Source organism: Oncorhynchus kisutch, linkage group LG18 (assembly GCF_002021735.2).
Source record: "Oncorhynchus kisutch isolate 150728-3 linkage group LG18, Okis_V2, whole genome shotgun sequence".
Classification (NCBI taxonomy): Eukaryota; Metazoa; Chordata; class Actinopteri; order Salmoniformes; family Salmonidae; genus Oncorhynchus; species Oncorhynchus kisutch.
In genome coordinates, this window is record NC_034191.2 from 37,218,929 (window position 1) to 37,232,424 (window position 13,496).

At 41.8% G+C, this 13,496-nt stretch overlaps 2 protein-coding genes across 2 annotated transcripts; both read left to right on the forward strand.

Moving 5' to 3' along the window:
• Positions 1 to 566: 566 nt before the first annotated feature.
• cbln20 (cerebellin 20) lies at positions 567 to 2,055 on the forward strand. The gene is made up of 4 exons (XM_020508433.2): positions 567 to 625; positions 851 to 946; positions 1,078 to 1,218; positions 1,367 to 2,055. Exons 1-4 carry the CDS (start codon positions 619 to 621, stop codon positions 1,792 to 1,794), a joined length of 672 nt encoding a protein of 223 aa, XP_020364022.1. The 5' UTR covers positions 567 to 618; the 3' UTR covers positions 1,795 to 2,055.
• A 7,576-nt stretch (positions 2,056 to 9,631) lies between these two features.
• On the forward strand, positions 9,632 to 11,781 carry cbln18 (cerebellin 18). The gene is made up of 5 exons (XM_031796520.1): positions 9,632 to 9,683; positions 10,348 to 10,453; positions 10,644 to 10,823; positions 10,931 to 11,062; positions 11,202 to 11,781. The coding sequence occupies exons 2-5, from the start codon at positions 10,351 to 10,353 to the stop codon at positions 11,504 to 11,506; spliced, it is 720 nt and encodes a 239-aa protein (XP_031652380.1). The 5' UTR covers positions 9,632 to 9,683; positions 10,348 to 10,350; the 3' UTR covers positions 11,507 to 11,781.
• Positions 11,782 to 13,496: the final 1,715 nt, after the last annotated feature.

Here is a 13,496-nt window from a genome sequence, read left to right on the forward strand (position 1 = left end):
CCAGTAGAAACTTATCTTCTGTTTGAAATTAGATCAGGGCCATTTTCATTTGAACACAAATGAGTTTCCTGAATAAGACGATATGTTATATAAATCCAGGGGCACAACATTTGTTTTAGAGGTGGGGGGGGGCATATATACAGTACCAGTCAAAAGTTTGGACACTCGAAGAGGTCTGTATATATAGTTTACTTGAATCAAACACCCTGACAATCTACTCCCCATGCTTTCTGCGCACCCCCCCAACATGCTATGCTGGGAATGAGTTCACTGTTTTTCACCTCTCGCCCGTTGCATCAGGAAAAGGTCCCCTGCCGACTACCTGACACTCTCTTCATCATCCATTAACATACACAATGAGCAGGTGGAAGCTGTCTGACACCTGACAACACAGGTAAAGTGTCATTGCAGTTCAATGGGAACGCAGTGGTCCGGGTGACAGACAATACCTGTCCCACATATGCAGGACACAAAGCCTGCCACTGCCCATCCCACAGAGGACCGACAGTGGGAGGTGGCATTTACTCAGGGTTTATAGGCAGAGCTCCTCTCCTGGTGACAGTCTATCCATCCCATCCGACTGTCTGTGAACATCGACTGCCATCTCCAAGCTGCAAAATGAGAGGTGGGCGTCTCTATGGTTTCCTATATGACAGGGAAGCATAACTGCAGATGTAGGCTCCAGAGTGGTTGAATGAGGACAGAGGAGTTAAGCTTTTGGTCTAGAGTAGCCAAGGGGGTGCACAACTCCTGTCCTATGATGGTGTGTGACGCTGCAGGTGTGTGTACAGTGTATGGAAGAGTGCATACTGTGGTGTAACTGTGTGCTTTACTCTGCTCTCTCCTACAGCTATCGTACTGCTGTGCTTGTTGGGGGCCGCTCTGGCCAATGAATACAGCTGGAATAGCCCTGGAGAGACAACAAAGGACACCAAAACAGAGAACTGTAAGGGATAGAGAGAGTAGGAAGGGAGACACTAAACACACTGAGGATGGTAAACAGCGAGGAGTGTTGAGAACCACTGTCTAATCCTTTGTCCTGTGTGTCTGTCTGTCTGTGTGTCTGTGTCCACACAGTGTGTCTGGCGGACCAGGCCTCCTGCGGCTGCTGCCTGATGCAGAAGCAGATGTGGAGGATGGAGCAGTTTTTCAACATGAGTCTGAACGAGCTGCAGAAGGGCCTGGAGAAGGCAAAGGCCGTGGTCAACAATGTCCGCGGTGAGACCATCTGACCTCAACCACTATCTCCATTACCACATCAACACCGGCCAATGTGTTACATTTTGACTGGAAACCAAATGGCTTGCTGTTATTTTGTCCCATTGCATATTAATTTCTCTATCCTTCTCTCTCTTTCCATCTGCAGCTAGCCGCAGTGCGTTCTCCGTGGCCCTGACCAACACACGCCGTTGCGAGGGCCCCTTCCGTGAAGCTAAGACCATTGTCTACCAGTACATCTTCGTCAACCTAGGCGAGGGCTACAACAACCGCACCGGCATCTTCACTGTGCCCCGCTCCGGTGTCTACAGCGTGGCCCTCACCGTGTACAGCGACTCGGGTGCCCCCGGCGCAAACCTGGCCGCGTGCGCCAACCTGATGGTGAACGGGCGCCAGGTGGCGGGCTGCAGCGAGCAGAACCAGCAGGACCAAGAGGACAGCACCACCACGGTGATGGCCATCCAGCTGCAGGCCGGGGACAAGTTGTCCGTCACCCTGCCCATTGGATGCTTCCTGTGTGACGAACAGAGCCATTACAACACCTTTTCCGGCTTCCTGCTCTACGCCACCGACTAAGTCTAAGCTGAGGCTGAGGCTACCACACCCCACCACCTTCGCCCTGTCTTTAACTCCTTTGCCCAGTCCTGCTTCTGAAAGGGAACTTGGAGCTGGTCTTGAGGCTATGTGATGAGTGTTTGATCAGAGGCCAGCTCCTCCAGTGAATGTCAATCAGAACCCCATTCATCTTTCTAGGACAGCCTTGACATTGACGGGAAAAAAGCTGTTTGCTTGTGTTAGATTTTTTTTGAAAATAAACCATGATTATTACAACAAGTACTTGGTCTGTGTTCTTTTACCTCTCTCTGTGTTGTTGTACTACTGTATTCATACTAATACTAACATTACTTAATGATCCTAAGGGTCCACAAACAGAGATAAACGTTTAATGTACTGGGATGAGTGAGGTAGAAGTACAGCCACTGCGCAATGAAGATAAATGCCAAATGAGCATTTTAGATATTTTTTTGTAACAGTATTTTTTAAATTGGAATTTCACAATTTTCACCCATATTAAGAGATGCAACAAAAAAACAGCACTCACTTACACATACCTACATATATATATACATGCATACACACCCATGCATACGTACACCATTTTCCTCTTCCCGCTCGGTGCTTCTCTCACCCCATCGTTGCATCTCTCAATACACACATTTTAAACAAACATACTAACAGAAATTAAACATAAATGCTGAGTTGAAACCAAGAAGTTAGGTTCAACATATGGAATGTACAGTGTAGTTCTGAAATACATAGATCCCCACAATTCTAAGATAATTCTTGCAGCATAATAGCTGATACCTCAGGTTCTAGATCATTTAGATAAGGTTCCCATACTTTGTAGAACTGGTCTGTTTTAGAATGCAATGTACATGTCAGATAATCCAGAGGCACCCATTCAAATAGTATCTTATGCCAATCTTTAATAGAGGAACCTTATCACTAATTCACTGTAAAAGGATGTTTTTCCCTGCTGCGAAGGTAAGGATGTTGTAAAGCCTCCTCTTACCCACAGAAGTAACATGCCTACTAGGGAGACCTAACAGTAAAGAAACTGGGTCCAATTCTAGATCAACCCCTAGGATCTTTTCAATTTCTTGCAGAACACCAGACCAGTATCTTTGTATTTTGGTACATGACCATAAACAATGTGTTAGGGTGCCTGTATCAGTTTTACATTTAAGACACTGAGGGGAAGAGGAAGTGGGGCTAAAAGCATGTCTGCAATTTGGGGATCATTTTAGATTTTTTTGAAAATGTTTATTTATTTTCAGGAGTCAACCGTAGAGGGTTATATTGCTCCTATCTCGTTAACCTTTTCCTTGAATTAATCAAATGTGTCACAAAAGTGACAAACTCAACTCACCTTAACTCACCTTTGTATCTCTAAGAATTAACATCAAGACCAAATGTTCACACAAAATAATACATTGTCCTCTTGAGTGAAATGGATTCATTTGACACCACTTTATGTAATCTGATAACATTTTTCAAATGTTTGTTATTATCTGACCTCCGTACCATACAGCTATGCTCAACACGTTGTCAGGGATGTACAGGCTAGGGGTATACAGAGCAGTAACGTTTAGCCATAAGCATTAATACTGTGGTCAGGTGCCACAAAGAGGGACTTAGGAAAATTACAAATGGCTCAGAACAGCTGGCCCTTAAGTGTACACGGAGAGCTAATATTAATAATATGCATGTCAATATCTCCTGGCTCAAAGTAGAGGAGAGATTGACTTCATCACTACTTGTATTTGTGAGTTGTATTGACATGTTGAACGCACGGAGCTGTCTGTTTAAACTACGAGCACACAGCTCAGACACCCATGCATATCCCACAAGACATGCCACCAGAGGTCCCTTCACAGTCCCCAAGTCCAGAACAGACTATGGGAGGCACACGGTACTACAGTACATAGAGCCATGACTTCATGGAACTCTATTCTACATCAGGTAACTGATGCAAGCAGTAGAATCAGATCTAAAAAAACAGATAGAGATACACCTTATGGGATTGTGGGGACTTTGAAGACACATACACACACACATGCTAACATACTAACAGTGGTGTAAAGTACTTAAAGTAAAAATACTTTAAACTACTACTTAAGTCATTTTTGTGGTGTCTGTACTTTACTTTACTATCTATAATTTTTACAATTTGTACTTATCAAGAGAACATCCCTGGTTATCCCTACTGCCTCTGATCTGGAGGACTCACTTAAAACAAATGCTAGGTTTGTAAATGATGTTGTAGTCTGGCTATTCGTCCAAAAAATATTTTAAAAAGTGCCGTCTGGTGTGCTTAATATAAGTCATTTGAAATGATTTATACTTGTACTTTTCCTTTTGATACTTAAGTATATTTAAAACTAAATACTTTTAGACTTTAAATCAAGTAGCATTTTACTGGGTGACTTTCACATTTTCTGTTAAGGTCTCTTTACATTTACTCAAGTATGACAATTGGGTACTTTTTTCCACCACTACTTACTATACACACGTCCACATGAATTTTGTGTTGTAGATATGTGGTAGTAGAGTAGTGGCCTGAGGGCTACACACTTAATGTGTTGTGAAATGTTTTTAAAGTTATAAAAAATGGTTATAACTGCGTTACTTTTGCTGGACCCTAGAAAGAGAGGATCCATAATAAATACAAATGCTGTATCTATCTCTATTGCCATCGGACTCCACACTTGACAGATTTAACCTCAATGACCTCAGTGAATCAGAGATAATGTGACTGAAAATCCAATGAGGAGTCTGTTATGGACTAGAATATAATTTGCATGAATCTGAACTATAGAGGTGAACAAGTACAACACAATGTGTATTTTGGCTCAACAATATTGGTGTGCCTCTGACATGTGAATATCTTCACAGCTTTCCTTATGTCACATTCAGCAGCACATTATTTAAATGCTATGAACTAGCTACATACAGTATGTAGCACAACCAGTTCTCGAGACTCCAACTATTATGTATATATCATATAGCATACACATTCAACGTACAGACAGGGTTGGGGAGTATGTAAGGGATTACAAAAAAAACTGTAACCTGTTACATTACCAGCTAAAATTTTGTCATCAGATTACAGATACTTTTGAAAAACGAGATGATTTACTTCAAGGATTACTTTTAAATTCGGAAAGAATGTTTGCGAGAAAAAAACTCAATGACATTCAAATCAGCATTGGAAAAAGGCGCAAGTTTAAGTTTGTTCTACCTGAGCGAGTCTGACCACACATCAGAGACCACTATGATGACACACCAAATGCATTTGATGGATCGAGAGAAAAGAGCAGGAATAGGCTTTTGTAGGCTACAGTCCAAGCTATGACTTCCAATGGTACGACTGCTGTCGGCATCCAAAGATTAACCAATTTGAATAAAGCTTGGAGGTAAGAGCAGTGGAGTAGTCTACGGCGATACGGATATCACTTGTTTTTTATTTTTTTAATTCATTTTAAATAAATTTTTATTCATAATACAAAAATCAACAACTTACATTGTTACATCAAACATGTCTAACAATACAAAACAAAAAGTATTAACAAAAAAATACAAAAGTATACAAAAATATCAATAAAATAATTTTTCTATACTTGGGAAAGTACTTCTGTCCAAGGCAGAGGGACTGTCTCGCTTTGTGTACCCTCATTATCTTTATTTGTAAATCCCTCTACCTGTAAAGAGATCAACAAGACCTTTGACTTCATCTGGAGAAATAAGTCAGTCAGTCCTCTCCTCTCATTGGAGTTCTGGATAAGCTTTGTGATCATTACCAAAGCTAAGATGAGTTTTCATTAGTGTAGTTAGACCACTGGGAACGACTTTGATCACAGAAATAAACTCTCTGAAAGGTATTGGAAACTCTTTCAATGTTATAAATTGTTAATATGTAAGAATATTACCCGTTGTCAAAAACATCAAGAACAAAGTCAATATTCCTCTCATGCCAGCTGGGATAGAACAATGACTTATTCCTTACAGTTATGTCTGAATTATTCCACAGAATAGCTTTATGTGGGGAAAAATGTGCAGAAAACATTTTCCAGGACATTAAAACTTGTTGGTGAAACCTAGCCAATTTAGCGGGTAATCTTTCAGGAATATAATTACATTTCAGTAAAAATGTAAGACCTCCCAACTTATTAAACAAATGATTTGGAATGAAATGCCATATTGCATCAGTATTGATCAAACATATTTCCAACAAGTTGATCTTGAAAGTGTTGTTTATGACAACAAAATCCAACACTTCCAGACCGCCTTCAGCTCTTTTATTTGAGAGGACTGACTTATTTTTCCAGATGAAGTCAAAGGTCTTGTTGATCTCTTTACAGGTAGAGGGATTTACAAATAAAGATAATGAGGGTACACAAAGCGAGACAGTCCCTCTGCATTGGACAGAAGTACTTTCCCAAGTATAGAAAGATCCCTTTGTAGCCATGTATTAAATAATTTTAGGAGAGAAATTAATATGTTGTCTGACTAAGTGTTTTTTTTTTTTAATTTATTTGATTTTATTTCACCTTTATTTAACCAGGTAGGCTAGTTGAGAACAAGTTCTCATTTGCAACTGCGACCTGGCCAAGATAAAGCATAGCAGTGTGAACAGACAACAACACAGAGTTAAACATTGAGTAAACAATTAACAAGTCAATAACACAGTAGAAAAAAAGGGGAGTCTATATACAATGTGTGCAAAAGGCATGAGGAGGTAGGCAGATAATTACAATTTAGCAGATTACCACTGGAGTGATAAATGATCAGATGGTCATGTACAGGTATAGATATTGGTGTGCAAAAGAGCAGAAAAGTAAATAAATATAAACAGTATGGGGAAGAGGTAGGTAAAATTGGGTGGGCTATTTACCGATAGACTATGTACAGCTGCAGCGATCGGTTAGCTGCTCAGATAACAGATGTTTGAAGTTGGTGAGGGAGATAAAAGTCTCCAACTTCAGCGATTTTTGCAATTCGTTCCAGTCACAGGCAGCAGAGAACTGGAACGAAAGGCGGCCAAATGAGGTGTTGGCTTTAGGGATGATCAGTGAGATACACCTGCTGGAGCGCGTGCTACGGGTGGGTGTTGCCATCGTGACCAGTGAACCGAGATAAGGCGGAGCTTTACCTAGCATGGACTTGTAGATGACCTGGAGCCAGTGGGTCTGGCGACGAATATGTAGCAAGGGCCAGCCGACTAGAGCATACAGGTCGCAGTGGTGGGTGGTATAAGGTGCTTTAGTAATGTATTCCTAAATATTTAACACAGTCCTTTCCAGGAATATTTTCAATTTCTTTATCATCAGAGTCATATAAACAAAATATTTCACATTTAGAAACATTCCGTTTTAATCCTGAGGCAATAGAGAATGAAGTGGTAGCATTAAGGGCATGGGCGACCTGGTCTTTGTCTCTTCAAAAGAGATCGACGTGGTACATCGACAAAGATCTGATGTACCCCCTCGCAATGTCATCTTGCGCTTAAAAAATGGAAATACTTGTGGAAAATGGCCAAGGGAAACAAGTTTCTGGACGAGAAGAAGCTCCGCATCAAAGAGGCTGTGATACCGCAGGATCAGACTGCCAGGGAGAAACTGTGGCTGTTTATACAGAAGGCACGACAAGAGGGAAAGAAGGCTGGGTTCAAGGGCCCACACGCGTTTAAAGAAGGAAGAATGATTACTGGGTAACTGTTGACATGAACCATACTGGAACTGTGAGTACTGCCAAGAGTACATTTAATGTACTGCCCCGAGTTAATGTACAGTGGGAACTACAATTTATGAACACTTGCCAACTAAAAAAAAGAGAGAAAAAAATTGATTTGTTATACCTTTAACCACCACTACCTCAGCTGAGCGTAGTTTTCCGTCGGAGTAATCCTCTCAAGGTTCAGTGTTTGTTTTATTGTTCACATTACTACTTCTGTTATCTAGTTTGTGTTATTTCTTTTTTTTTATGCAGGAGTTCGTTTTCAACTCACTCAATATCGTTAGTGTGAATGCTCGGGGTTTGGGAGATCTTACAGAAAGGAAATCTTTATTTTTATATTGTAAACACAGATGTTGTCCTTCTTCAGGATATCACTTATTATTGATATCTACGTAGCGCGTTGATGTGAATCACACTGCTGCTCTTTTATTTAGCTATTTGCGCCTCACAGATTGTGGTTGTTGTGGATGGCCGTTCACAAATCTGTGTATTTGAACACAATAATGGTTGAGTTCAAGAAGTTTAAGCTGCCTATCAATCATTGTTTTTGAAACCAGTGGACAGCCTGTGAAAAATGCGCTTACAATAGCTGCATAGTGCAGATCCCAGCCTATGGAATAAAACTGGGGCTTTTATTGCTCAATCTAATTCATGCTGATAAAAAAAATCCATTGGCCTAATGCACACATGCTCAAACTTGCACACTTTTGATAGACTTAAAGGGACATTCTGTAGTTGCTACATCCATTTTTGGACTTATATACAATGCCTTGCGAAAGTATTCGGCCCCCTTGAACTTTGCGACCTTTTGCTACATTTCAGGCTTCAAACATAAAGATATAAAACTGCATTTTTTTGTGAAGAATCAACAACAAGTGGGACACAATCATGAAGTGGAACGACATTTATTGGATATTTCAAACTTTTTTAACAAATCAAAAACTTAAAAATATATATTATATAACCCATAAAGTAAAATGTAACATCCATATATGGCCAGCTATGTAAACTTTAACATTGATTTACCCTGCAATAGATGTCGTTCAATTGGTAACATACATTTTTGTCTACTATCTTCTCATGCCTCTTAAGGGGAAAGTAATCTAAAAGTAACGGAACGTAATCCGATTACATTACTGAGTTTGGGTAATCCAAAAGTTACATTACTGATTACAATTTTGGACAGATAACTAGTAACTAACGGATTACATTTAGAAAGTAACCTACCCAACCCTGCATACAGACATACAATGCAACATTTATATAAACCTATACTGTATGTATGTGCATTAAAAAAAAGTAAATGGTAATCATCATCAGCAGCAGCACTACTGTAAAATAGACTCTATGACCTCCCTGTTAATTCTCTGTCTAGGGTCACAGTTGGATGATGTTATCTAATGACATAAACCATCACAATACTTTGACCTGCATTCTCTGATTCGCCTCAAAGGAAATGGATAGCATCTGAAGAACCGGGTCGCTCAACAGGGGACATGTGACAGTCAGCAACGCTGACAAAACAACAATCAATACTGTATATGATGGTCAACAATAAATGGAGAACAGAAACTCTCTCCACCACCTCCGCCCACACCCAGGTGTGAGAACCAGGTGACACTATATCTGGGTCTCCTGATCCACTGATAATGACTCTCAATGAGACAGCAATAAACCCACGTATATTTGGGAAACGCCATTCAAAATCCTTGATAACAATCTATTCAATAGTAGCACGAAACACTGTGTCCACTGGGAGTTTTAGGGAAACCAGACACCGGTGTCCTTTTAAAAACCTACCATTTTCACACAACGGCAAAGATGAGCTGGCTTCTTACAGGACCTCTCATTCACACCCAAGGAAGAAACACTGACATGGCATTGTCTTTAACTTGTCACAATGGGAGACTATTGAATGTGTTCTAGGTGCCCTCCGTTAGGAACCCTACTTCAGCCTGTGTTTTTGGGGTTGGGGTTTGTGTACATGGAATGGCCGTGGAGCTTTTCTCATCCATCTGCGGAAGGGTGGGACCTCAGACAGGGAACCAATAGCACGGCAGCACCACCCCGCCTGCATTAAGCTCCTACATAGTCTTAGGAGGATTCCCAAGTCTGCTCACCTACTGTAAGAACAAGGTAACAAGACGTGGGCTTCTTACAGCGATACAGTAAGTACTGCCTTTCCTCCCTTTACCCACAGACTGTCTGGAGGCTCTCAGGTCTGGTGAGTTAGGAGCTATGCAGTGATTATGGAATATACGTAAAGCAATACGCTAATGATACTGAAGTTCTATATAGTCCATTTTGATGAGTGACAGCTTTGGATAAGCTAGAAGGCACAGTTGATCATATTTTATTTGAAATGTAAAAACCAATCCGATGGGAAGAGAACTGTAGATGGGAAAAAGTTTTAGAATGGGTGTAGGGGGCTTTAGCAAAATGCTTTATACGCAGAAAATAAAATCTGGGTACTGAGGTCGACTATTGTTTACATGTTTCCATCAAAGATGGTGGAATGACCTATGAATATCAACTATTTTGCAGTTGACTAAACCAGTAAGGAAATGAAGGAGGTTGATGTGACTAGAGCACCATCTTGACGAGGCATGCTCAAAAAACAAACTAAAACTTCAGAGTCCCGAATGGGTTGAGTAGACTGTGACTGTTAGTCATCATGACCAGTGCATGAACTACAAATACATTATGTTTCATACGGCTGGTTCTCAGCAGAGAGCATAGCCATGCAATGTTTATAAACATGATCAAAAGTCTCTATTCATTGTCATTTGAAGGTATGCTGTGGGACCAACAGTAACTATCTATGTATTACAGAGAATGAAGTTTGTTGCAGTGTCCTCTCTGTGCCTGTGGGGGTTGCTGTGTGTCTGTGCCAGTGTGAAGGCCGTGGGGACTTTAGAGCTGATGCGAGATGCAGCGGGTAACAGAAAACCTCATGAAGCCTCCGTTTTTTCTCTTTTCTTTTTGTATGTTATCAACCCCAAACATATCTTAACAATCAAATGTCATGTTAAACTATTGGTCCTGCTTTGACAACTTTTGACCCCTACTCTCTGCCTCCCTCTATCCCCCCTCCCACCTTCCTCCCCTATCCTCCCCACTGTCCCCAGTGGGTTGGACTGGGGTCCTGCCCTGTGGGAAGTGGGACTGTGAGTGTGCTTTCAACAGCCAGCGGGGATGCTGCTGTGTGGCCAATGAGATGAGTATGCTGGAGGATCACACCTTCATGCGCATGGTGGACATGTGGGAGCAGCTCACCCGATTGGACAACGACATCAAGGAAGTCACAGGTACTGGAAAATACATCTGTTTCCTAGTTTGATTAAGTCAAATCCCTAATGTTCAAGTCCCAGGCTTCTAACTTCTTCTGTTCTCCTTCCCTCGTTCTGTGACTCAGGCAACAATAAGATTGCATTCACCGCGGCGATGAGATCTCGAAGCGACTGCTTCGGCCCCTTCACTAGCAACGTGCCAATCCGCTACTACGCCATCTCTCTCAACCAGGGTAACGGATACAATGACGCTCTGGGTAGGACGCCACACTGCGTTGTCGCATCATTTCCCCACATACTTACTGGATAAATAACATAACATAAAATAAAACACACATACACACACTCACCCATTCACACTCCCTCTCCATCTCCCTGTGTATGTCCTCTATCCAGGTACCTTCACCGCCCCCCGCGCCGGCCTCTACTCCTTCTCCTTCACGGCCTACTCCAACGCGGGCGTGGATGGCGAGCGTCTTTACCACAAGGTGCAGCTGATAAAGAACAACGAGGTGGTGGCCTCTGTGTGGGAGGACAACCGGGAGGACACGGAGGACAGCGCCACCCATTCGGTGCTGTTGTCTCTGCGCCAGGGCGACCAGGTGTACGTGGAGCTGCTCTCCGGCAGGAGTCTGTGTGGCAACACCAAGGAGTACAACAGGTTCAGCGGATACCTGGTCTACCCCTTCACACAGGAGTAGAGGACAGAGTTGCACACACAGGAACACACACATGAACACACACATGTGAAAACACACGTACATGCATGAATGCACACAAGCACATACATGCATGCACAAAGACATACTGATATGGCACTCACACACACATAATGTTCCAAGTGTGTGTATTGTGTGTGTGTGTGTTTGTGCACAATTGTAACCAATGATATTTCATGTACAGTTAAATTTAGACAGTCTGCCTGTGAAATAGTATTGCTTTGAACAAAATAAAAGCTGATTCATTACATGAAGCAGGACATGTGTCATCTTGTGCTGTTTATAGTTTTTTTTAATGGTCCTCCACAAGTGTGGTCTCATAGCCTCTAAATGAATGTATCTCTAAATGAATGCTGAGTTAATGAATAATAATGGTACCTACGACCAAATAGGCATACAAGTGGATGACAATGACTCTTAGGCTAGCTAACCTACGTCTTATTAACGATGGCTTGTATTTAGTTGTAGTTAGCATTTTTTTTTTTTTTTAAACAGGGTTCCCACAAGTCAGGCAATGTCTGTAATATCATGGCATGTTTAAATGTGCATTTCAGACTGGAAAAGTACTTCGATTTAATAGAATAATTGCAGAAAAATTGGGAATTGTACGTCTACATACGGATCACCGTTTGGAAATGAAATAAGCCTATCCTGAATTTGCTGTTGATTTATCACACTGCAATCAATGCCCATTGTACTTTTGGTCTTTGTCTTCAAAATTCTTATTTGTAAACGCAAGTCAATGATTTTTTTAAATGTATGAATGGGAAACCTGTTTCATAAAGGCCACCAGTCCATTAATTTAATTTTAAAAAGCGAGATCAAATTTAGATGGGACCGTAAGCGTTCAGCTGCTTGGGAATTTTGGTCAAAACCTACGCCCCCACATTTATTTTGACGACATAGACGCATAACGCTTTGATTGGACAGCAAAATGATTGTGGCGCGAAAGTCAGATCAGAGCAGGCTTCCTCAGGCAAGGGCTGCAGTCGAAACACGTTATTGTTTCCTCTCCGATCATCACTCTCCCTCACTTGGCCAAGGGACATTTAAGGTACATTCGGATGTGAAAACGTTATTCAATGGCTGAGGGTTTAGGGCCGAGGGCTGTCTACTTTGAGTTTGAAACGCAGCCAAGGTGACTTTGCTGCAAGTTTTGATCAAAACGGTAGGATAATGATTGTAGCCAATAACTTAAGTTTGCGCCCTGTAAATCAAGGAGAGAGAGAGAGAACATCCCTCTCCAAATTCACACAGGAATGATCCTTTGTCGGGCCTCCCGGGTGGCGCAGTGGTTAAGGGCGCTGTACTGCAGCGCCAGCTGTGCCATCAGAGACTCTGGGTTCGTGCCCAGGCTCTATCATAACCGGCCGCGACCGTGAGGTCCGTGGGGCGATGCACAATTGGCCTATCGTCGTCCGGGTTAGGGATTGCTTGGCCAGTAGGGATGTTCTTGTCTCATCGCGCACCAGCGACTCCTGTGGTGGGCCGGGCGGAGTGCGCGCTAACCAAGGTTGCCAGGTGCACGGTGTTTCCTCCGACACATTGGTGCGGCTGGCTTCCGGGCTTGCGGCTTGGTTGGGTTGTGTATCAGAGGACGCATGACTTTCAACCTTCGTCTCTCCCGAGGCCGTACGGGAGTTGTAGCGATGAGACAAGATAGTAGCTACTAAAACAATTGGATACCATGAAATTGGGAAGAAAAAGGGTTAAAAAAAAGGAATGATCCTTTGTCTACAAACACGTTCTGAATACTAAAACAATATTTCGAACATAGAAACGTGGGTCTAAAGAATAATAATGTCATATGGGTTGTTATTTTGTGATGTCATTAAAAATGAAAAGTATAAACACTACATGTACGAAGTCTCCATGTTTTAAATGCAATATGATGAACATATTTCTGTTAAGATATGAATATGAGTTTAGGAGCTATAAGAGATAATTTGTCTCCTATAAATGTTGCGCAGTA